The sequence below is a fragment of the Halictus rubicundus genome, chromosome 8 (genome assembly GCF_050948215.1).
Source record: "Halictus rubicundus isolate RS-2024b chromosome 8, iyHalRubi1_principal, whole genome shotgun sequence".
Lineage (NCBI taxonomy): Eukaryota > Metazoa > Arthropoda > Insecta > Hymenoptera > Halictidae > Halictus > Halictus rubicundus.
In genome coordinates this window covers 18,751,443-18,777,876 of record NC_135156.1, presented here as the reverse complement: position 1 = coordinate 18,777,876, position 26,434 = coordinate 18,751,443, and the positions used below count along the sequence as shown (strand labels likewise).

Sequence of the window (26,434 nt, the reverse complement as noted above, 5' to 3'; positions counted from 1 at the left end):
AGAAAGAACGGCGCCACGTGGGACGGGTTGTTATATCGATCGCTCGAAGATGAGCTCGTTAAATGTTTCAGAGACGCGTCATTCCTCGACTTTAAATATTTATACGACTGTTGCTCGCTTGGTGCCGCCTGTGATTCCCTTCATCGTCTCTCTCTCTCTCTCTCTCTCTCTCTCTCTCACACTCTCTCTCTCTCTTTCTCTCTCTGTTAACACCCCCTCTAGCTGAGGGATATTACGATGGCAGTGTAAACGGCACAGAGGTTCGCTGCTGCGGTACGCGATATTACGTGCAGTGGAAGAAACGGAGGAGGAATTACCGGGCACGATCCTCCACGGTCATATCTTCCTGCGTTTTCAACTATTTACGGAGCAAGCAGACTTACGCCCGGCGAAAGCACACTTTTCAGAGGCTAAGTGAAAGAGACGGTGAACCTCGTGAACCCGGCGCTTCCCCTTTCGCCCACGGTTTAGCTTTGTTCACTTTTTCATCGTTGCGGCCCTCGTGATTCGAATGTGATCTTCCGTCTCATCTGTTGCGGCTGGTTCTCGGTCCTGCGATCTCTCCGGGAACTCTCTCAAGTCGAATTATGCTGCTGAGATTTTTACTAGGCGGACCAGAACATTCTTATACCACTTTGTTCAAAAATTCGTCTGACTTTGCCAACCCTTTGTGCTCGGCGATACTGATAATTCTGAAACTCAATTTTTCTTCCGTCTTAGAATATTTTCAGTTTATTCGTACGAAACTGACCCGATTTCCGCATGTAATATTTAAATTTTTTGTAGTCTATTGACTACAAATTTCTTTGTAATTTCGTTCAAATAATGCCACAACAAGTTTTAGTGGCGCTTCAGAGTCACCGATCGAGTGCAAAGGGTTAATACCCTTTAACGCTTTCAAGAACACCGTACTAATTTTTCTATCAATTTTGCAGGGACCTGCTGTAAATTTTTTAAACACAAAGGTATTAGTACCTGGCTCCTGTTAATCATCTACAATGTATTAAAATTGAACCTGAAACAGCCGCACTAAATATCGCAACAGGAATTAATCGACCGATTTTACTACAATTCTTTAGAGCTTCGTCGACAGTTCCATTAAAAAATCGCATCAAAGAAATCTCGTTGGCTTCCATACCGTGGAACGTGTTACGGTAAAAGGCTGAACGATTTGCATTTTTCCATGGAAATTGTGGTTGTCGGGAACACGCGACGCCCGAGGCGACCATAATGATTGGATTTTGATGCTATTATCGGGACAAATAATAACCGGTAACGAATAAAGAAATTTCGATTTCGATTCAGCCATTGTGTCTTTCCGTTCGCCTTGCTCGATTTCTTAAGGGAAAGGCGCGAAACGATTCGGTGCCCGTTCGCGACGGAAGCGAATAATTATCTGGAGCAGCGTTCAATTACCGATCGCGACGTCGTCCAGCTGGGAGCAACGCGATTCTATCATCTTCCCCCGGATAGCAATCAGCCACCTTTGTCCCGTGATACGTTCCCATTGAACGGTGGCCGTGGGGGCGACTTTAATTCGCAACGACGTGCGGATTATTCGAACGCAGATGCTCCCCGGCCTCGGTCCGTGGACGACTATGGTCGGTCCCTGGGACACGACGCTGGAGACTATCGAGTCACCTGGTTGCCTGCGGATACTTCGGCTGTTATGGCTTTTAAAGTACTTGGACCCAGTTCTCCGGCTGTGCGTCTCGAAATCTTTAAACTTCGGGGGATCGCCTGTCTCAGAAGCTTACGTCCAGAATATTTGGATCAAGAATATAATGGATCCCAGAATATACTTCGGTTGAACTTGCTACGAGTCTCGGAACACTTAGAACTGGCTAGAAAGCATTCTAGAATATTTAGAGTTAGGCGAAGTTGCGAAACAGCGAGAACATTGTAGCTAGTTCACTTGGAACTGGGTCTCTCCAAAGCGAGAAACGTCGTGGCTCATGTGGTAGCGTCTTGGACCGCCACTGGGGGAGGATCCGGGGTTCGAATCCTGGTGGGAATATATGCCGATCAGACTTTTCTTGGATTTTCGTATTACTATGGTGTTGGATGAGAGGTGTGTGGATGGTAGTGATTTAAAAAAAATGCTTCACGGGATTTTAAAAAATTCAGAGGTTTCAAACTTTCGTCCAAATCGGGTATAATCGAGGGAAAAGAGAAATATGGATACTCTAGAAGTCGAATACTCAACTCCCAAAGTCATCTTGAGTGGAGGGGGATAGTGATCATCTCTAAAAATTTCTTATAGAACCTCTAGAGGCGGAAAAAAATAAAATGATCATAGATCCTTAGCAGAAGCTGGTTCTAAAACCTCTAGTAGAAGAGGAGGGATGACCATGGGTTCAAACGGATCTTTACAGCCCAATGAAGGTGGTCATGGGTTCTAGAAGAACCAGGGTTCTAGAACCTAGTAGAAAGAGAGGAAAAGTGGTTATGGGATCAAACAAGGCTTCGAATGTAGTAGAAAAAGGTTCTGACGTGTTCTACAAGGCTTAGAACCTAACACAGGGTTAAAACCTAGTAGAAAAGAATGGTCATTCATTGGAGATAGGTCATCAGTAGTAGATCTAGACTCTGACCATCCTAGAAGAAATCTAGTATGAAAAAAATTATGACTCCTATGAAACTTATCGAAAGTTTTGAAAACCGAAACTCCAAGTAGCATGTCAGGTCTTACGAGCCTGAAAGTACCGAACTCCCAAAACTCGACTATCCTAATTATACAAGATGTGTCATTTAAAGTTAAACTAGCCTCGTGTGAACTTCCCTGAGCATAAGTCTGAATATTCTTATTGGCACGTTAAGCTGCGAGGAACTTTGAGGCCAGGTTAAAGTGGGTACAGGGAGCGTCACAGAGTAATAATCTTCGTTGATTACACAAAGGCAGAGCAGCGTTATGTAGGGGTTGATTCGCCGATAATCAACGCAATATCGCGGAACGAAAAAAGAAAACGAGCTGGCTCGGCATTATGGCGGCGATCGACTCCCGATACTAGATAAAAGCGGCCCAGTTTTCAAGCGTGATTATTCGCGACGGCGCGGGCTAACATCGTTTCTGCCCTCCCTTCGAACTAGTTTAATTTCCGTCGATGATAAACTGGATACGCGGTATCAGCTCGCATTGTCGGTTTCCAGGATAGATTGCGCTCGAACTGGGGAGTGAACGCGCGAGCGCCCACGGAAATGCACTCCCAAAGAGAGAGAGAGAGAGAGAGAGAGAGAGAGAGAGAGAGAGAGAGAGAGAGAGAGAGAGGGAGAGAGAGAGAGAGAGAGAGAGAGAGAGAGAGAGAGAGAGAGAGAGAGAGAGAGAGAGGGAGAACAGAAATACTGATCGGCTGCTGCGAGAACTACGTTTCACATCCTGTTTAACGTCTTCATCAAATACCCAGTCAATCATACTTCCCCACGAAGCAATTTCTTCCCGATAGAACTGTCCCAAGTGTTTCAGTGATTAAATTTTCGAAAAAGTCATTCACATTCGGCTGTAGTTTCGAACAATTTTTAACTGCTCTCCTTCAAAGGCGTAAATACTGTTACCGCCGTTTTACGTAAATACGTTTGAACCAGATGCTCCAACGAGGAAAATCCTATCAAACGGAAGCACCTTGTGCATTTATGCCAAGCGCGGAAAAAGCTGCGCGAGGAAAATCTTCAATCAAATTTAATAACGATTCCTGCCTTTCCCATGAAACCATTAGGACGTCGCGAAAGTCGGTTTCCTTTGCTTATTCAACAGGCCTGCGCAAACATAATCCACTTACAAGGAAAAAGCCAATTTACCTCTGCCCGATTTTTTTACTTTACACATGCTCAGAGGTGATGACACAATTCTTAATAAATAAGTCCTCTTGAACTCTTCCTCGAGAAAATTAAACCATGATGTCAGCAGTCGAAATCGCTGCATGATATTCTAGAAACAGAATTGTTTCTTAAAACTGACTCAGGTACAGGCGATAAAATAGTAAAAATACTGTTTTCGCAATTATCGGGAAATTTCAAGACCGAATAAATTCCTGTATAATTCTGTAAAAGAGAACAATAGACCGATGCACAGCGACCACCGTGCCAACCGCAAGACAAGCGCCGGATAGGGGCGCCAAAATCGCAAAAGGCTGTTGAAAATTCGTGTCTCCGTGAATTACACTTAATTAACAGCCGGTTAACGGATTTCGGCGGTTTCCGAAATTGGTCGATCGGAGAGCAGGGAGGCCCGGTGGCGAGCAATTAGCGAAATAAACATTGAAACGGAAAGTAACCGAAAGACGAAGTCCGTGACGATCGACATCGGGCGTCGGCGTGCTAATAGTCAACAGGTTAATTAAATCGCAAACACGGGCCGCGTACAATTGGAGCGCGTTGACAAACAGCCCTCTCTCGGCGGCGGAAACAAGAAACATTCTCGGGGAAGAGGTAGCGTCCTCTTCAAGTCGGACCGGAGCAACAAGCTCGAACAAACAGAGGAAGACAGGGGTGGAGGGGAGAAGCCGAGAAGAAAAAGAGATAGAGAGGGATGATGTGGAGGTGGGGGAAAAAACGAGCATCGGAAACAGGAGAGAGCCGTTGTCTCGCTCGCTCCTCGAGGCAACATTTATCACGGCGCGCGGGAAACTGGAGCACCGAGGAATAATACTTGGCGGAACCGTGAAAAACTGGAGTTGCGCGACTCCTAGGAGCGCGGGGAGTCACTTTTTCCCTCCGCGACAAAGAAAAGCCCGTGGAAACAGGGACGAAGGGCTCCGGGTTCGCCGGTAGGCCACGTCAGCGACCCTTTGTCGAGAGCTATCCGCCTCTCGCAGCGATTTTCCTCCGTGACTTCGGCGGCGGGCACGAAGACGAGGGACGATGATCGATATCTCGAGAAAGAAGTCACCACCGGTCGAGGAAAACAGCAGATCGATCCTCGGGACGACTAAGCTGCTAGCTCCCCCGGTAAACACAGACGTATTTTAAACTGTCGCGCTCGGTGCGCCGTTTTTCCGTTTCCGGGACGATGAATTGTCGCGAATTGTGTCGCTGACGCTCAACATTTTCCTTTTTGCAGCTCAGCTGACTAACGCCGCGCCGCCAGAGACACCTTACCTGCGGCCGCTGTTTGCGCGATTATGGTTTATTGCTCCTTTACGCGGCATGTCCCATTCGCACCATCTTATTTCCTCAACTACTGCTTGCCGCAGAAAATACTTCAAGTGAAACTTACTCTCTTTCGACTAGGGACATTTTATGGTGGTCAAAAATCTTATAGATGAACGCGCTTCCGAGATTTCAAGGTGACCTCCGCTTTTTTTGTACGAAACTGTATGTCTTTAGTAGCCTAGCCGGAGACGAGTTCAACGACTTGTAACACTTTCGTCTTCCAATGTCATTCAAGGTCATTTAGTACCGTTCAACATTTGGGTTAGCTAGGCTAAGCGCGTTATGTTTATTCTGGGAAAATATTCAATATAAAAATTTATTTAGATTGCTAAAGGGTCCATGGTGGTATAAAGAACATAAAAATTCCATATAATTTTGTTAATTTACTGTACTGAAATTTTACTGTACTGAAAATCGTAAACGCTGAAAATGGGTACGAATGACATTCCAATGTCCTATAAGATTTTTGTTACAGGAAAATATTCAACATAAAAATTTATTTAGATTGTTAAAGGGTCCATGATGGCATAAAGAACGTAAAAATTCCATTGAATTTTCTTAATTTACTGTGCCGAATTTTTCAAAATCGTAAATGCTGAAAATGGGTACGATTGGCATTCTGATATCTTATAGGATTTTTGTTGTAGGAAAATATTGAATATGACAATTTATTTAGATTGTTAAAGGGTTCATGGTGGCCTCGCGAGGTATGCCCTGTGGTAGTGGGGATAACTCCGCGACGTTTATCATCCGGCCCTTGCCGACATATATAGAGGAATCAGTGTATTTTTATTGTAGGAAAATTCTGTGGCGCAAACAATGATCTCGCGATGAAATGATCACCAGTCATCGACCGTTCAATAAAAATAGCCTGTGTAGTAAAATAGTACGACAGAGAGCATCCCGTCAGAAACCAGAGTTCAGAACTGAAGGGAAGCAATACCTGCTGCGGTTGTTGCACAGATTCCAATTACGGAACTTGAAGTTTTATGCAGCAATTCGACTGGCCGGGCCAGAAATGTCTACAAGGGATGCTTAACTGGCAAACACCGATCGGCTGCTGCTCCTCTCCCTTCGCAAATTGCCCGTATAGTTCGCTGAATCTCTCGGTCGCGGCTTAATTCATGTACTCCGGGGCTGCGGCTAGAAATTGGTACGCGTACTTGTTGTTCGTTAGCCGTTAGCGGTCGAAATGCGTTAACCCGGTCGAAGCATCGGGGGTGCTGGATAACCCACCCCCTGCGCACCCACCCGCATGCATATACAGGGTGAATCTAGCAACCCGGGATGAATTGTAACTCTGCTCTCGTTGGATTTTCCATTCTAAACCGAAAAGCTCTCCATCGAACAATTTTACGTCACTATTCACCCCTCGTGTTGCAAAATATACGGTGAATTCTCGATTTATGTCAACAGCGTCTTGTATCGTCCAGGAGACATACACGGAGCAGTGTCATGTTTACACTCCTCGGAGCCTTTCGAGCTTCGGGGCCCTTCACGGAGCATATCCAGAGATAGCGGGGATAATTCCGCGACGTTTATCATGCAGACGTGGGCGACATATATAGAGAAATGACCGTACTTCCTCCTGCATTACAATAAAGTATTTCCATTGGCTGTAGAGCTTACACCTTAGACAGCATTTCCACGAATTTTTTCATTTCGATTCACAAACCCAGTGCTGACGGAAATAATGTCAAAGCTCACTGTTTAGAGCTTTATCCGATGCGCAACAGCGAGTAACATCTGGAACGTTTCTGCGAACCGGATCTCGGAGGCGTGTCGAGTGCATCGATCACTCGAGTTGCATTCTGCACTTCGGAATCCGGGGTGTCAAAGCTTGGCGGACGCAACATGGCGTCCGCATTGTAATTCTAAACGGCGCGGTTCCTTCCGGCGAGCTCGTCTGTCTCTCGGATTAAACGATCCAGGGAAACGAAACGCGCGGATTGGATCGCCTGAAGGTTTCGTGATCCGGATTTTCGTGGGAATTATCTCTCTCTCTCTCTCTCTCTCTCTCTCTCTCTCTCTCTCTCTCTCTCTCTCTCTCTCTCTCTCTCGCTCGCTTTCTCTCTGTCTGTCTGGAAACGGCCGAACTCCTCCGTGATGAAATCATGATCTATCGTTCGGCGAGCCGTGCGTTTTGCTCTGTGACGCGTAAGTAAGTTTCTTTGTCGGGCGACGCGCAACGTGATCAATAAAACAAACGCGATCAAAGTCCGCCGCGGCGCCGCGTGCATAATCGTTGCACTATACGAGCCAACGAATCTATAGCTGAACAGGATTCGGGGGAATTTCATCAGCGATTTCCAACCGACCTGCTGCAGTAAGCGATACGAGGGTGAGCATAGCGACCGGGAGAAAATGTTCGATTTTGTATTCTATCCCATCGCCAGAACCTTCCCTGAATCCTTCTCTACTCCAACCAAATTTGCATATCCGTCAACGATCCCATAAAAATGTCGGCAAAAGGAAAACACAAACTGCAACTCGAATCCGAATGCAATTGTCGCTAGAAAAATTGTTTACGTCAACTGCAAGTGTCAGGGGAACCGACTGGGAATTTATTGTTCTCTTTAATAGTTCGAAAAACTGTCAAGCAATCTGTCAATGTTTCTAAATTCTTTTAATCTTTCTACTATTTTTGGGATCTCGCTCCCAATCTCATTTATAACATAAATCGGCAGTTCAATTGTCACCACGGATCTTCGTGGAAAATAAAAATTATGCAGAAACTTTCTGAAATCGGACGTTCCACGTGCAACAATTTGATACCATAAAATGGCGGAGATTCTAACAGTCGGACCAAGAGCAACGACTGCCCTCAGCATCCCCAATCCCCTAAACGACAAAGGCCAGTCGGCACCCCACTCAAGGAACAAATTACGAGGTCGAGGGAACCGAGGCAGCTCGAAGGACACTAAAAATCACGGTGACAGGATAATGGGTGAGGCGGACGTGGGGTGGGGGCACCGGGAGCCCTAACTTCTCGGCGCCTTCAACCCCCAAAAGGGCTAACCGTGCTATCGCCGTCCGGGCATTTACTCGGGCAGGGCCAACGCGTATAAGCCGCAGGAGTGCCATCGAAACAGGACGAGGGAGGAAAAAAAGGAGCAGCATAGCAACGATAAAGAGAGCGGGAGGAAAAGCGGTCGAGGAAAGGGAGGGGAGGGGGGAACCGAAGAGGAAAAGCTGGGAACGAGCTCCCAGAAGGGCTGCCCGGGGACTTTCACCCTCGTCGGTGAATTAACTTCTGGCCCGTTAGCCGGTCTCGTTAAAACGGCCAGTCGAAGGAGAACCGGCAAAATTCCACGGAAAAAGGGACACCCTCGCGACGACGCATCCTCGGAAAATTGGGAAAATTGTTCGCGCGCTCCGACCCCGAAACCATCGACTGTCTCCCTTTTCTCGCGACTGTCCGCGACTCCTCCTCTCCGCTTCCCGGTTTTTCGATTCCTGTGATAATCGAGTCCCCCGCAGACTTCGCCATTAGAATTCGTCGCGGGGCACGCGGGAAATCGATTAAAATTCAAACAGAGCTAGTTTCCATGCGCCGCGGGATTCAATTACCAACTTCCCGCGAGAAAGTTGTTTGACGAACTTTCGACCCGCGTGACCCCCTGGAAAATCACTCCGCCGCCATCTTGTTGCTTCGATTCTTTGCAAATTGGAACGACGGGCGTGTCGTAAACGCGGCGGCCGCGTTAACGTTTTATCTACTGGAAACCTATTGATGTGCTAATTATGGATTACCCACTGCCAATCCCATTTTCAGCATTTATTCATGTTGAACATCTCCCTGCAATAAAAATCCTACAGGAGTGCCAACCATACCCATTTCCAGCATTCCCGATTCTCAAAAATTAAGTACAGTTAAATAATAAAGTTTAGTCAAATTTTTACCTTCTGCAGGTCTGCATGGACCCTAAAACAGTCTAAATAAATTTTTAAATTCCATATTTTCCTATTAAAAAAATCCTATGGGATATTAGAATGCCAATCGTGCTCATTTCCAGCATTCCCGATTCTCAAAAATTAAGTACAGTAAAATAATAAAGTTTAGTCAAATTTTTACCTTCTGCAGGTCTGCATGGACCCTTTAACAGTCTAAATAAATTTTCATACTGAATATTCTCCTACAATAAAAGACCTATACGCTATCAGAATACAAATCATACCAAATTGCAGCATCAACGATCTTCAAAAATTCGCTACGCCGAAAAGACAAGGTCTAATGAAATTTTTCTCTTCTTGGACTTGCCACGGACTCTTTAACGACCTACATAAATAGCAAATAAATGTTGTTTGCAAAGATGTTCGCAAGGGTCAGGAGACTATGAGCCCGCAGATCATCGAACCTGACTATCGCGAGTAAATCGAACGGTAGAACTGCGGGAAACGGGGCCGGGGGGTGAGTGGTTGTGGAAAAAGCCAGGGGTGGGCAGGAGGGAAAGGGGTGTCGGCCGTTTTCCAGCGGGTCGTTCCTGATAAAGCGCGATAAACGGAGACACGGGACGTTATGAGAACGGAAACGATAACGCCGGCACATTTCCAGAGAACGTCGGCTCGCTTTTCCGGCGAGCTCTTTGCTCTTTTCGAGCAGCGGAACGGTTCTCCAGGCTCGTATCTCTCTGACGGAGCGAGCCTTGACACCGGATACGGGGTAATTGAATGTGTCCCGCGCGCCTCTGCTCGGATTAATCCTTTGCTCGAATTAGTCGGTCGTTGTTTGTCTCGCGACCGGTGCCGAACAAACGAAACACGCCTTTTGCCGCTGTCGAATCAACGGGCGAATTAATTACAGGGGCTGGATTCGTCGGGAGGGAACAGCTTTGCCCCCCTCCACAAACCGATGGAATCACAACTTTACCACAATCATCGACAACCGAAAACGCTGGTGTATTACCCGGTAAAAAATTTAGACTTCAGAATGCAAACGTTGTGAAGTGTTTCAATCAAGAAATAGTATTTTAATCTACAGGTTTGTTATACTACCCCACAAAGTGCAATATTTTTGGAACGCCCTGTATAGTGTGTCACAGTCTAATCGTTATTCGTCAAAGACATTATTACAAAGTTATTTGTTTCTGTCTCCCGATACTCGCGTCGTACAATTTGAACGCGACACGGTTTCGCGCCACAAAATGGCGCCGGGCAGCCGTGGAAGGGCCCCGGGGCTCGCCTCGGCGAATCACTTCTAAAACTTACGAAAACTGTAGCACGCCGGAGAATTATTTCGCGAAAGTACCGAAATACAGCGAGGCAGAAACGCGCGCGAACCGGAACGGCCGGCGTAAAAAAATGATTTCGAAAGTTTTCACCGACGGAAAGGAGGCCTCCACGGAGAACACCGACGGATCCACTCCCGCCATATTTCTTTCGCCCCCTGGATCCGAGGCTTCTTTCGACTCGGCCATTGTTTCCGCTGACGTGAAACAGCGAGACGGAGATGAAAAACGAAAGGGAAGGCAAAAAGCCCCGGCTGAAAATTATGCGAGCGCTGTGCCGCCGATAAATAGGGGGGTTGGAAACCAGCCGTGAAGTTGCTATAAGAAAAGTTACTTGAAATCATCTCAGGAATCACCCCCTTCGAGGAAATACATTTTTGGGACCACCACTCCGCATATTTTGAAATACAAGGAAAAATGTATGAAGTTTTTTCGATTTACTTGGCGAGTTGAACGAGTATCTTCAAGTCCGAAGAGAGAAATTGAACGTATCAATAAACGTTCCAGAGGCTGTCTCATTAACTATGCCAGATGTTCAGCCAGGTTCGGGTAATAAATCGACGCTGACAACTCAATAGAGTAATTGCAACGGGGCGCTGTCATCGATCCTTATCCCTGCCTCCATAATCTTACGTTCTTCCAGCGCAGCGGCGCGTTCCCACCAGGCGTTGCTTCACACGCGAGATAGCAAACGCGTCTCGATGATTATACCGTTCTCCCTAGGATGAAGTCCCTAGGCACCGTCTAATCCCTGTCGTGGCACCAGCTGCCACCTGGTAATCCCTCAACCCTTCCCAATGGATCACTCACACAAACCCGACGATCGGTTCCGATAAAAAATTTCAATAATTCCCCCGAACCTCGCACACCGCCCTCAGCCCCTCTCACGATTAAACAAAACCATTTTCGCAGACTTCGATTTTAACTGTACACTTTCATGAACTTCAGTTGTCGGAGGCTAATCGATGGCCGAAGTGATTAACCACCTGTCGAGTTTTCTTTTGGCATTTCACTGCCGAGGCACTTGATCGATGCTCAATTTTTCATATTTAGGTTTAACTTTGATTGATAGTCCGCCTGCAGCACCAACACCACCGAAAAGCTAACATCGAACGAACTGTTAAGCCCTTTTCACCCTTTGTAAATTGAAAATTCATATTTTATTCGACGAATAACACGAAATAAATTTATATTTTATTCAATAATCCTACATTTACCGGCGTTCAATACATTAAATAAACTTAAATGTAGCAGTTATCGTTTAAAGAGTATTTTATGAATGAGAGGACGTTGAGGTGATGAGTGATTGCTGGGAAAAATTATTAATTATTGTAAACCGAGATCCCTTTGATGGCCGAGTGGCTGGAAAAATAAAATCTACAAACGTAAGGGTGAATGAATTCCACGGGACACTACAGCCCCCCTGACAGAAATTTAAAACTCAACAATAAAAGTCGAATTTTCGTCGACTAATAAAATTGTGTAAAATTGATTGCACGAATTTTCGGCAGAAGTGCGTGAGTCCAACGTCGACTATAGTGATCGAGAGGCATTCTATCCACTTGGAGAATGACGCGAGGGGTCCTGGGCTCGTTCACCCCCATCAGTATCGTCTTCGAGTAACGATCAACGTTCAAAGTCGCTGCTCAGCGACGCTCCCATCAAAGAAATCCCAATTTCCTGTTGATTCGACGGCACAAAAGCCGATCGTTGCACAAAAGCCTATCCCCCGAGGAGGACGCTGGCATTGTTGCTAACCAGAAGCTCCCTAATGATTCAGGATTACTGTCAGTCGACCGGCGAGATAGTTGTCTAACGATCCATCGCTTCTCGATCTACGCGGATCATCTTACGTCGTGCGTATCGCTCGCTCGTTAATTACACGCGATGGACGCTCGATGGACGCAGGTGATTAGCAGATTAACACCCTGGACTTGTCCCTCCAGCAACACATTTCATCGATATTGCAACATTATACAAAATAATGGTACATGTCGCATTTTTTGGAAGAAATGTAATGTGTCAGATTTATTATGAATAAACTGCAGATTTCATGCAATCATGACGAAAACGAACTAATTTAAGACAGCACAAATGTTAATCGAATTTAACACTAGATTTACGGGACCCGTCGAAATGACGGATTCTAATATTCTTAAATTGCGAATATCGAGATTGTAAAAATGCATCCATGAGCAATTATTTAACAGATTGATTTCTTTCGATACATTCATGTTATTTTTATAAAGTAATGTAGGAGTAGTGTTAATGATCAATCTTCTGCAACTATTAACACATTCGCTACCCTGACCTTCCTTGTTAAAATATTCCGCTTAGTGCAAGATACGTTCTTAAATCAATCTAACAGAATCCTGAATTCTACGAAAATTATGCTACATACCACGACTTTGAATAAGTGTATGAAAATTAATTCAACAACCTTTCAGTAAATCGTGAGACTGTGACAGGGGTAGCGAACGTGTGCGATTGATGTCAATGATTTCTATTTTGCATAAAGTCTAGCGAGAGTTCGTGCATCGAAGTCGTCGTTGAAAAACGAGTGCACACTATGAACAACAACAGCCCGAGAGAGCAACTTGCCGAGAGAGTATTCCGAGCATGTTTGCCCATTCTCGAGCAGGTGCTCCGGGCAAATAAAAATAAAAGACGTATACGAGGCATCTAGGCGAGGCCGTTAATTGGCGAGTTAGCCTACCGTGTCAGCGGGTCAAGTAGCAATTTATATTCTTCCCCGAAGATGCGGTCCACGTATTCATATCTTTCTCTCGACTGAACCTTACCCCCTCTCTCTCTCTCTCTCTGTTACAGGGAGTGTTCTATGTTCCTGCGTGTATTCCTGATCAAAGTAGACCGTGGTGTACCAGTGATCCGGGACTTTCGTAGGTGTATCTCGGGCGTATCGATAGCTCGAGCCAGGAACCAACCACAGGAAAAGTGTCCTCGACTGGAGGAGAGCGCAAGTACTCGGCATGAAGGGTGAGTCCTTTCAACATCTTTCTTTTTCTCTTCTGCGCGTCCATGTGTTCGGACCGTGCACAGTCTGCGCGTACAGTCAGTCGCAATAACATTCACCCTTAAAAAGAAAACAACTTTAAGAGCGGATCAGACCACTTGGATCTTCTTTTTCGAAAGAAGACAAATTTTTTTAAAATTCCAATCCGTCCAAGTCACAGGGGAAATACCAACGGTTGCTTTTTACCACTTTTCTGTGTATATTGAAAATTTAATAGATACTTTCTGTAGATCTCCAAAATTCTCTTCTTCGAGGAAATAGCAGCCATATCTTCGTTGGTTGAAAAATTTGTTACAGTTGAAAATAATGCACTGACGAACTCAAATTTTTGCAATCTCACCACAGTTTTAAATTTCACGCGTTTATTACAGTTGGGGGCTGAAAATCGTGAAAAGCCGCAACTTTTCAACATTTGCAGCTCGTTGCAATAATTCACGCGGACCTGCGGAAGGTATTTTTTTAATTTTCCATACCAGAGGAAAAAGTTGTCAACTCGGTATTTTCTCTGCAATTCCGAAAATTTCTTTTTCACGTGATAATTGTCCCAACTTCTCGCGCAATGTTAAAACAGTGATCGGGGTTTTTTTTTTGGAGTATTATTGCGAGTGACTGTACGTGTTTGCGAATGTTTGCGAGGGTTGCGAAAACCTCCCCGGAGAATCGACGAGCAGCGTCGACGTCTTCGGACCACTGTTCGTCGCTGCGACGATACGACGACCGTCCTTTAAATGCACCCCGTGAATTAAAACCCCGGGGCAGGCCACTTCGAAAGAACATCCCCGTTCGATTGCCAGCATCTTCGAGGAAAACAGGCGATCCTTCCACCGAGAACTTACGGCCGACATCGGTTCCATTATCGTTCCCCCGGCTGGATCTTCGTCCCGAGTATTTATTTTCACTCGGGACGTATATCCTCGGAGAGAATACAAACAGAATAGAATAATACATAGCTAGAATTCTCGAGGGCGAAAAAACAAAAATGAAGAAACAACCCTTACGATTCGGATGCTCTACAGCGCAATTAAACTGCGGATTCCATGCATTTCACGAGAAAAATATAAAACGGTAAAAACATGTACGGTGACTTCTCGATATATGTCAACAACGCGGGTCTTGTCAGCGTCATATATCGTCCAGGAGCCGTCTTATGTTTATACTCATAGGCGTCTGAGGCCCCTCACGGGGTACACCCCGCGGTACTGGGGATAATTCCGCGACGTTTATCATCGAGGCCTTGGCGACATATACAGAGAAATCTCTGTAGTTTCTACAGCTTGAAATGAATGCAAGCAATTCTAATTTTGCATAAAAATCCGCAGACATACGAATATTTGTAATTATACCAGGGAACTAAAAATATTTCTGTAGAAGCCAGCCCCGACGAATCCCCGAGAACAGTTAGACCAGCAACAGTTCCCGAAATGATTTCGACCATCCCCTTTTCACGTCTCTCGGGACAATTGCGCCGGGTCTCGGAGGCCCGGCAATTTTTCCAGGGGTGACTTTTTTCCAGTCCAGAGGACAATGGTTTGAGAAACGAGCGAGGAGATCGAGATCGAGCTGCGCGAACATCCGAGCAAGAAGAATATCCCGCCGTCGCGTCGGACGTTCGCCACCTGCGTTGCTTGTCGTTCTCATCGCGAAATACCTGAGGGCTGAGGGTGCGCGGAGAGCGATACGTAGTCGGGGGTGCGTTGCGAAAAAAATCCCCGGAGGGTTGGAATTGATCCAGAGAAAGAGAGAAAGAGAGAGAGGGAGAGAGAGTCGAATTCCTCGGCTGCATTAAAAGTCGCTGGCCCACTCGGCGTATTTACTATGTTCGTCGCGGTCGAGCCAAAGGGGGAAGCTTCGCCTTCGGGGGGGGGGGTGGGATTGTGGGAGAGGGTTGGAGGGACGAGGAGAAGGTGGCGGCGGATGGAAACGAATGCTCGAATTCGCGGGAACGATTTAAAGAGACCGAAAACTCCTTTTTTACCCGTGGACGACGGGAGAATCGCTCCCCCGCTCCCTTAACTTTTCCCATTCTTTCTTCCGCGCGGCCCCTTTGCAATTCTCCGCTCTCCTGTCTCCTTTTTCAATCCCCCCCTTCCCGCCCCTGCGACGCTCCTCGACCCCCTTTCCACCGTTCTGTCTTTATTTTTCTCCTTCAGCTCCCCTTTGTTTCCGTTCCGCGCCCTCCTCCACTGTTTTTCCCCGTCGCCTCCGTCGCTGCAATTCTTCAACCCCCACTCTCTTCTCGCTCCTCACCCCATCGCCACATCGTCTTCGCCAACTTCCCCCTGGTTGCTCCGATTTCTCACACAGCAGAGCGGACCCCCCTTTTCGCACAAGCTTGGAAATCCGTGTTCCCCATCGGCTACGCTGCCATACCGGTTGCCACTGTTTCCGCCGGCACTCATGTTGTGCTTTCATTCGAACCTCGCTACGTCTTCCACCCCCGCACCGTGACGATATCGCACCGTAACCGAACACCCTGATTGCGGGACCGTTCCTCCGAAATTCACCCCCTTGCACGCTCACCGAGCTGCTATGGAGCAAGTGGGTCATACCTCACTGCACGTTTATTATATCTCGATGTACGAAAAAATGGCAAAACTGCATATTAGGAGTTTAGTCTTTAGTTTGACACCCCTCGAGATAGGGCTCTTGGGGTTTGTGAAAATTTATCGCTTTACCCCCGAAGTTCCTCTTTGTGAATCTCTCTGTCCTCCTGTTCCTGACGCTGAACACGTTGCGAACGATCTTTCGACTCTCTTTTGGACCGGGCTGTATTTAGGCAGAATTCGAAAATCGAAGCAGGGTAAACCACGCTAACGACCTGCCTAAAAGCATTCCCACCCCCTTCTCGCAGTCGTTTCACCATCGAAAACTGAACGCTCCGTGCCGCGAAAGCCCCATTCGCCCTCTTTCCACCCTGTTTCTCAGTGACCGCGACCATTAGCGAACTTGAAATCTAGCGGATTTACGCTGACGCGAGCGAACACCCCACGGCTTTGTTGACAGCGAAACGAGTCGGGTTGATTGACACACTGTGGACGAGTCGATTTTTACTAACTGGTCTAACTGGATTGTTTATGACGATACAGGTCGCTTCACCATCTGCTGGACGTTTACAATAATACCTTAATACGGTCCGAAGGTGCTCGGTAATTTCCGATCTCTATATGACGCGTAAAATCAAGACGCAGAAAGGCGTCATCGGCCCTGACCGCGTGAAACGAAGCGTCGCCGTGGAAAATAATTCGGTGAAGGTGTTCTAGAACTCGGCGGGGACTGGTTCTTCTCAGCGTCTTCGATGACCGAAAAGGGTCAGGGGAGGCAATTGGGTCAAGGGTGCTCAATTCACCCCAATGTAACTTTTGCAGAATCTATACAGCATAGAAATATGTTATTGGATGGTTTTAACCCTCTGACGACGGAGCCTGGGACTATTTTGACCCAGAGTATCAAAATCGTGATTCAATTACACAGCCTCTAGCGATTAAATTAAACAAATAACTGTTACGTCAGGATAAAAAAACTGTGTCTACAAGAAGTAGCACCAAAAGTATGTTTTAAAACACTCTCCCCCCCCCCTCTTTATTTCTCGCTGACGCGCTACGATAGTTCTCCGAGTAGTGTAGACGTAAGATCGCGACGCAAAAAGGCGTGATCGGTCGTGAGAGAAATAACTGCGCGGCCGTGTTCTATAAATCAGCGAGGACCGGTCCCGAGTGTCTTCGATGATCGAAAAGGGTCAGGGGTGGCAAATGGGTCAAGAATTGGTCGAGAGGGCGCGCGGCGCTCGCTCGCGAGGGCGGAAGAACGTCAGCGACGACTACTGCGTCACTCGAAAAACGATCGGTTTCGGGTAGCCTCGGCCGGAATCCGACATTGCGGCTGTGCCGGAGAGCTGATGACGCAATCCAAGTTTACAGTATACGGTGCACAATGGCCGGTATCTGGGTCGTGGTGTCGGTGCTACCCCTTGCACTCGCTGCGCGCCCCTGTCGACTGGGCGGCTGGCTGCACAGCCCCAATTCTGCAGCTCCGCACAGCGTGCTTGGGAAACCTCCGATATATCCACCAACGGACTAACCCGGAGCCCTACCGATCACGACGTCCACTCGCCTAACCGCGCTCTCCACCGATTCCTTTTTCTCCCTTCGCGAGAAACCAACCCCCTTCGACGGTCCCCGCTCGCGCTGATTGCTCCAAGAACCAATTTGTTCGACTGTCCGGGCGACGTTGCAGATTCGCCGACGGTCCGGTACCCTAAACGAGATCCACGGGCCCATCTCCAGATTCGAGATATTGACCACTCGATCGAGGATATCTACTGGATCGTCCGGGTTCGCGCAATTTTCTTTCAGGTTTCGAAACATTCTCGAACACTCTTCTCATGTTTCCAGAACATCATCCAGTTACTTTTATCGCTGTAGGGGTTGCCGGTATATTTTCGAGCAAAGCAAATTTCGACGGCGAACTACCAGCGGAAGGATTGCTCGAAGGTTCCTATCGATTTATACCACGCTGCAAAGGGTATAGACTTCATCCAGGTATTACCAGACGTTAGTCAAAGCCGCGAGGGAACTTCTGTGAGCAATCGACGGAGAAGTATTCGCCGAGTTATAAAGGGACTTTTCGCCTTCGGTTTCTTCAAGGTTCGATGGACGCGGTCGGTCAGGGATCGATCATGCACAAATCCAATTTCCCTAAACGCGAGGTAACACGGTCCAAAGAGAGGGAGAGGGGTCCGTCGATATCCGTACGCTTCGACAGCTTCTATTTCGGTTCGTCCTTCGCCGCGTTCTCGGTCCGGGCTCTCTCCGATTCGAACGTTAAATTCAATAACGAGATAATAGAGCCGGGGGTAATTAGCGCGGCAGGAGGAGGACAGAGAGCCGGCACGGCGACTTTATTCGTCGCGTTACATCGATCGGATCCCCCAGTAAAGCCTTTCCCCCGATTCAGAGGAGCGTTAAAAAAGAACGAACGACCCGCGCCGTCCTATTTCGATTCCGTTCCGATTCCGACTGCGTTTTCCCGGGCAACCGCCGAACAACCGGTATAACTGTGTATCGGTATCGGGGAATATTCCGATCGGTGGAAAAAGTCGCTTTCCCAGGCGTTTCCCGGCGACACGGGTCTGCTAAACCGAAACGCTTTTACCGATACCGGTGTACGCGTACTGTTTTTACCCCCTCCCCCCTCCCCCTCCCAGGTCGCGATCCGATCAAACGAACGTTCAGAAGTCGGCTCTCGATCGGACAGAATTCCCGCGGAAAATTTGTTCGCCGCACCGAACACCGAAACTTATTGCCCGGCTCAAGCTTATGATACTGAAACCTCCGGGGACACCAGTATAGTGCTGACTTCGGCCTGGGGAATTCAATGTTTACGACATCGAGAAGGAACGTTGTCCGAAAGAAATAGGATTTCTTCGATTAGTTCCAAAATACAGTACACCCTCGTGACCTTCACAGTCCTGTTTACTCGAAGATTTAGCGATTTCTCTATATATGTCGCCAAGACCTGGACCATAAACGTCGCGGAATTATCCCCAGTACCGCGGGAGGTCTCGGACGCCGAGGTGTGTAAACATAACACGACACGTGTGTTGACGTATATCGAGAATTGACTGCAGTCAAATGAGTGTCACCCACTTATGTCACATACAGTGATTTCTCTATATATGTCGCCAAGGCGTGGACGAAAAACGTCGCGGAATTATCCCCACTACCGCGAGAGACCTCGGACGCCGAGGAGTTTAAACCTAACAGGGCTCGGGTATGTCTCCTGGACGATACATGACCCGTGTTGCTGACATATATCGAGAATTGACTGTAGTCCACTTAAGTTGCATAACACAATATTCAAGGATCTCGTGACTATCTTCTGCTGAACTCATTTGCTATTGAATAAGGTGAAGAAATCGTGTGATCTAGAGAATACTAGGGACATCAATCTAGAGAACCCAGTATCGGTAAGCATTGCTGAGAGCGAAATGAGAGATTGTCCATTTTATAAATGAGTGTAATTCGTCTAAATGAAAGTAATAATCCGGTTACGTGGAAAGCAGGACACGCTAGGGACACGGATCCGCCGGCTAAAGTGGTGAGGCGGATCGATTCGAATCACACGGTAATTACGTCACGTTTTTTCACCTGAAACAGGCGTGATCGTCGGTTGACTCATTTTCTAATGAGCCTTGTTTCCCCGTGGGAATGGCCGGTAATTGTCATGGAGCACGGTTTAAAAGCTCGCGAGAACTTTTCCTTCGAAACAATTGGAAACGAACGGTGAAAATGCGGACCGGGAGAGAGAAAGAGAGAGAGAGAGAGAGAGAGAGAGAGAGAGAGAGAGAGAGAGAGAGAAAGAGAGAGAAAGAGGAGCGATGGTTGCGTGCGAGCAATCTGCGTGTTCCGTCGATCTGGGTCGCCGGAATCACTGGAAACGTAATTCCAGGATACGCGCGTTCGACGCCCTCTCCACCCCCGCCATTTTCTCCCCACCGACCTCCTTTTTTTCTAATCGCTCTAATGAAACAACACCGATTCTCTCTCTCTCTCTCTCTCTCTCTCTCTCTCTCTCTCTCTCTCTCTCTCTCTCTCTCGTCCCCGACTTTTTCCAGGCGTGGCTTCGGCGGAGACGCGGCAGCCCCGCCGTTTTCTTTGTTGGACTCCCGGCGAAACCGTTTCCAGGTCTATCCTAACCTAGATTCGGCTTCCCGCGGAACGGGAATAACCTAGATTCCATTCTTCCTGGAAACAGGATACCCCGAGTGCCGGGGTTTTTCTAAGGTACAATTCATCTGGGTTCACAATTCGTTGGATACGGTTCATCGTTGGCCGCAGTTCCCGCTGGAAACTAACCAGTTCCCGGTTACCGGGGTCCCCAGTCTCGATTTATCCCTAGCTGGTGCTTTATCTCGGCGAAGACACCGCTAAACATTACCGAGACCCAGATAGGCTAAGCCTAACTCTATATACACTCGATTTGTGTCTAGGCACTGTTTCCTCCAGTTGCAATTCTTCCCTAGATACAGTGTCCTAGATACCCTGGACTCAATATGTCCCTAGGTCTAAATATCCCGACTGGACGGTTCACTAAATTTTTCTAGGGACAAGACAATCTAGGCTCACCTTTTTCGATGCTTAATGCGTATCTGGACACGGTTTCCTCTGCAAGTAAATTTTTCCCTAGATACCCTAGACTTATTTTTCCCCTAGGTCCGAATATCCCAATTCGACGGATCACAAAACGTTTCTAGGGACAAGAAAATCTACATATTGACCATTGTCTAAACTTAATTTGCCTCTAGATGTATTTCTCTAGACGCAATTTGTCACTAGATATAAGATACCCTAGCCTCTGAATATAACGTTTCTCAATTCTATGTATCACTATATTTTTCTACAGACCTAGACAAGACAGTCTAGCCCCTCAGCTTTCTACAGTCGTGATTTGTTCGTGGAAACAGAATACTCTAGGCACGGTTTCTCCCAAAGGCTTCCTCTTGACCCAATTTATCCCTAGCCATGGTATTCCCTCAAGTGCAATTTATCTTTCTATATAGAACATTGTAAACTCGATTTATCTTTAAAACGGTCTTACCTTCTCTGCCATTTGTCTTCGGCCAATATTTTCCCCTAGCCGTCAAATCCCTAGCAATCATTCACGAAATATTCTTTAGCAATTATCATCAAACATTCAACTCGAAGAGATTTATTCCTCTTTCAAAGTGACCGGTATTCTCGGTCAATTTATCCGATATAAAATATCACTAGGCTTATAGGTTTCGCTAAATCTAGTGATAAATTCCAAGTAGAACGATTGAACCGGTATTAGACCGCAATTTTCCTTAGATTCGTGTCCCCTTAAAATCCCGAAGATTATCGAGTAGCTCTGACCGGGTGTCGCAGTTAATTCGAAATTTCCCTAGCAGGGACGTTAGTGTGATAATTATTTCTGCGGTTCGGGGACGGTCTGCGCTATCTCGAACGAAGGGAACTTGCGTCAGAGGATACTTTCGACCCGGTTCGCGCCCCATCATTCTCGTTTCCTGCCGTCCGGCTCCTATGTAGGTCGACCGATTAAAAGATAACGCGGCGGCCACTTCAAGGAGATAAAGGGTCGATGAAGTTCTTAATGGAGACCAGATTACCGAGTTCGAGAGCACTGCCACTCGATATAGCCCCATCTGAACAGAGACTGAGAGAGAGAGAGAGAGAGAGATGGCTGTTCCGTTTCGTTTTTACGAAGCTTGGCTTGCGATCGCGAGCAAAGTTCAAAGCGGACGATGATCCGCTTCGGTGCGGGACCAACCGAAACGACGGAACCACTGTTTCCCATTGACCGCTTTGTTTTCGAGAAACCCGGGGAATCGATGGGATCGAACCCGGCCACGCATGCTCCACCGCTTTCCAAAACTGTTTCGCCCAGGGATCGGAATAAACAGTCTTGCGTTTTGCGAAAAAAATTTCTTTTCGCGTGTCACGTTTAGCCCTTCGAAGTCCACCTCCCCGTCTCTATACAACTTCTTATATTTTTCATAGCTATCCTCAAATTCTGGGAAACAAACGCACTGCCGGGATCTTAATCCCGAAAATCTTCCAGAAAATCAGGAGAATTTAATTAATGCAAATTGGAAAGACAAAGTCAGGAACCATAACTGTTATAACCAAATCGAAAAAAAGGAACTAAAATCGTGTTGGTTACAAAGAAGCTATCCTCTAATATAGCTATCCTCAAATTCTAGGAAACAAATGTACTGCCGGGATCTTAATCCCGAAAATCTTCCACAAAATCAAACAAATTTCATTAATGAAAATAAACTGGAAGACAAAGCCAGGGAAAATCTTCCAAAAAATCGGAAGAATTTAGATTGGTTTCACTTCGGATTTCTGAATTTTGTCTTGAGATTCGTTATCAGAAAATAATAATAATTACCGAAAATGGCTAATCTCGTGGATTTTGATGCCTCGAGGGTTTATCGATTGAGGTGCAGAAGAATTTGTTGAAAATATGAAAATTCGAAAATTGAATTTTGCCGAGGAAAAACAGGTTTCCAGTCCAGCGTGTGGCGTTTGTGCGGTTCGAGGGCAAGATGGGTCACCGCCGGTAATCGTTGGAGAACCCGGAGACGTTTTCGCCGAGCGGCTCAAAGGGATTCCAGAGCTTTGTGAATAACGTCTCGGACCTCCGTTCGTTATCCGCGAGCGGCGGCCGATCCATGGAATCGCTAGCGAAGGGGCCAAGGGCCCTCGCCCTTTGCATCCTAGCCGGAATGCCCGGCAGTTCTTTGAACCGCGACCAGAGCCGCGAAACGGATCCCGTTCACTCCATTTGTTCGTTTATTTATCCGTTTCGCTCGTCCACCACCCTCGGCTCCCGTCAAGTTCGATCGCGAATGCTTCGGATTTTCTTCGTCGACGCGACGGTCAAAGGAGATGTCCGCGGAAAAAGAAGAAAAGAACACGAACACGAGGAAAAAAGCGAAACGAAACGTTTCATTTAGCTGGAATTCCTTCGGCGAAACGATTCGCGCCGCTTCCGTCCTCTTGAATGCTCGGGACGAGCTTCTTTTATCTTCGACCCAGCCAACATCGATCCACACCGTTCGCGTGTCTCTTCAAGGTCTCGGAAAATTGATACCGTCGGCCCTTATCCGGAATCCGATGGAATTAAATATGGCCGGCGACGCCATCTTGGATGCACGTCCAATGACATTTCAAATTGCCCGAGAGACTTTTGCCTCCTCGTTTTTGTTCTTCGGGGTTGGACACAATCCTTTCAGAAATTATACTTTACAGTGTTCGTAATTTGTATATTGAAATTAGAATAAAATACAAACAACGGTGTGATAAATATCTAAAGCTGCTTTGATAATTTATTGACACTGTAAAGAATTATAGAAAAAAACATCTGGAACTATTTTCACGAACTGAACAATTAAGCAAACAATGTTCGAACGTAGTTTTCAATATTGCCGGCTTCAGAGTCCTTCTGTCGTGCTTTCAAAAAATCGAAAAAATTTGTTAAAATCGTACAATACCCTCGCAGAGATTCACCACGGATTTGAACTGAAAATTCCCGACCAATAAATTGTTCTTTTCGGAATACGGTTTATTATTATTCCCGCGGCGGCGTGGCGCGAGCAGCGCTCAACGGGAAGAAATATTCGATAAATGAAAACGGTGCATTATTCCCGGGGCTTTTGTTTCCCCGTCTTCATTTGTCGAAAGACATTTATGGCCGCTGGATCACGCGCACTTCCTACATTTCCCGTGAAATTAACGACTGGCAACCGATTCGCCGTCGATACGTGCCGACACGTCCGCGAAAACCGTTTTAATGGAGTTTACCGTTGCTATACCGTCTGTTGCCGATAACAAAGACAGTTTCTCGTGAACGTGGAAATCCTTGCGCCATCGATCATGCGCTCCTTGGAACGGTATCCTTATTGTTCCGTCGTTCGTACGCGTTCGACAAATCGGGAAACGATTTTAGTCCTCTCCGGAATCGAACGTTCCTACGACATTTTTAATGAACGATTACGATTACGTGAAACGAATTATGCAGGCGGTTAACACTAGGTTTACGGAGCACTAAAAGTGAGTATTTCACGTTACTTTATAAAAATAAAAAGAATGTGTCTATTCGAGTTTTCAGCCATTTTTAAAATAATATATACCCAAAAAAATAAATTCGTTGAGTAATTCCACGTAAATGGATTTTCACAATCTCAATAACTTAAAAATATTAGAACCCTAGTAACCGTTAACCTAGTGTTAATAAATCGAACAATGCATGGAAAATAGAAGAAGTACGTCGAAGAAATTTTTTCAAAAAATCGCAGTAAATAAAAGCAGTCCGCCGTTCGAAAGTTAAAAGAGCGGAAACCCGCGTAATATGTCGGATGCAAATTTGCGCGTGGTTGTTTTGGCGAGCGGAGCTGCGATAGCAGGATCGTGTGAAAGATGATCGAAGATAAAGGCGCAGTGCTCGAAATAAATCTCGTCGTGCGCGTAATGGCTTAATGCGAGTGCCGGGAGAGGAGGGGTGGCAGCCCGTTCCATTTACAGGGTAGCTGCACGCCATCTTATTACGATGAGCGATCGTCGGAGACGCTCGTTGCGCGTTCGCCGTTACTGCGACCCGGCCAGATTAGCACTTTGCGGAACTTTCGTGCTTTCCGCTGCTGCTTCTTGTCGCCAAACCCTCCCCCACGGAATTTCGTGACTCGGAAAATTTAGCCCCTACCCTCCATTTGCGACGACAGCGTAGCACTTTTAGCGGGAATCGCTCGATGGCATCCCTTCGGGAACCGTCGAGCCCCATCCTCCTCCCCTCTCCTAGTTTACTTGAATATCAACTCGGGAAAGTTTCGGGTTTCGGGCCGCTCCGAGGTGCCGGCCCGCGTGATTCCCCCGGCCAAAATTATTCCTCGTCACCAAATTCCCCGTGACTAACACCGGAAAATGCTCGAAGAAGCCCTTTTCTCTTTGGGGACACGGTCGTTTTGACAGGAGAAGCTGCAGGAATGGCACGCGCCATTTTCTGCTTTGCGAAAGAGCTCTTGGAAACGAGGCGTCTTCGGCAAGATTTCTTCTTCGGGAAGTTCAAGAGAGCTCGAATTCCTGAAATTTTTTAGCTGCGACTTGTCTCTCACTTTCTCGACTGTCTTGCTGCGTGAAAATTTTCTAGGAAACGAACAAGTCGGGGGAAACGAAAGAGGAGAGTTTGCTCTTTGAAATCAGAGTAGGTAGATTGTCCTGCGATTTTTTTTTAACCAAGTTACGGTAGGTCGAATATTGCTTGTTTCAGTAAGTTTGAAGAAGGGACCATTTTCGATTTCCCACGCCTTTCGCGATATCACTATTTTCCTTACAGTGTGAACATTTTTTCAGAGCGGAACAAGTTGGGGGATCAAAAGAGCAGAGTTTTGTCCTTGAGATAAGTGTAGGTAGATTGTCCTGCGATTTTTTTAAACGAAGTTAAAGTAGGTTGAATATTGCCTGTTTCTGTAAGCGCGAAGAAGGGGCCACTCTCGGTTTCCCACGCCTTTCGCGATATAACTGTTTGCCTCAGAGTGTGAAAATATTCTAAGAGAGTCACGTCGGGGAAGTGAAAGAGAAGACTTTGTTCTTTCGAATGAGCGTAGGTACGTTGTCCTGCGATTGTTTTTAACAAAGTTACAGTAGGTTAAATATTGCCTGTTTCTATAAAGAACACTGATCACCACAATAGGATTCACAGTTGAAATCGTAAGATTTGCAAGCAGGAGTGTACAAATCCTGTAAGAAACGTCTGAGATTCAAACATCAGAACCCGAGTTGCAAGAGAAGAGAGAAGTGAAACTCTCAAAGAGGTAATGTTTTACCATTCCGTGTCCAAGGCAAACGTTTACAAACGTCCTCGACATTCTCCGCGTAAAACGGAGTTGCAGTCTGAATCTTTCGGTCATTTTGTTTCGTATTTTGTCGCGGGGTTTGCTCTCGCGATCCTTTTGGAAGGACGAGGCGCGTTTACAATGTAACGAGGAGGAAACGGGAGGAAGAGGATCCGCTAACGAAGCCATCGGAAATTCCTCCGAAAAGCCGTTCTCGGCGTTTCTTCTGCAGCAGCAAGGGAGAGAGAGAGAGAGAGAGTTGGTTGCACACACGGCGACAGTCGGATGAGCTTGCAAAAAGCGTTCACCTTTGATTTTTCGACGCCCGCCTCGTCCCGATATTCGCGCAAACGAGAGACACCGAGAGTCGATGCACCGCGATGCAAGACTGGAACGCTTTGTGCGGCCGGCATGCAGCAGCTGCACGCGTCGCGCGAACAAACGGATCCACAAAGGAACAGCGAAATAAAAGTATCACGGGGAACACGGCCGAGGGGGAGTCGCCACGTTTTTCCAACGGCGAAACGGATACGCGAAACCAATTCGGGACGGGTCTGAAAGAAACGGGGAGAGTGAGAGAGAGTGAGAGAGAGAGAGAGAGAGAGAGAGAGAGAGAGAGGAAGACATTCCCGGGGACGTTTCACTCGAGGC

At 46.8% G+C, this 26,434-nt stretch overlaps 1 protein-coding gene across 2 annotated transcripts in view; it reads left to right on the top strand.

The window, feature by feature from the left end:
• LOC143356149 (uncharacterized) overlaps positions 1–26,434 on the top strand; it is a 162,183-nt gene that overhangs the window by 38,521 nt on the left and 97,228 nt on the right. For both annotated transcript variants that reach the window (XM_076791596.1, XM_076791595.1), the window contains exon 4: positions 13,206–13,373. In XM_076791596.1, the coding sequence (XP_076647711.1) occupies positions 13,367–13,373 (7 nt within the window). In that variant the 5' untranslated portion in view covers positions 13,206–13,366. The remainder of the gene's footprint in view (positions 1–13,205; positions 13,374–26,434) is intronic.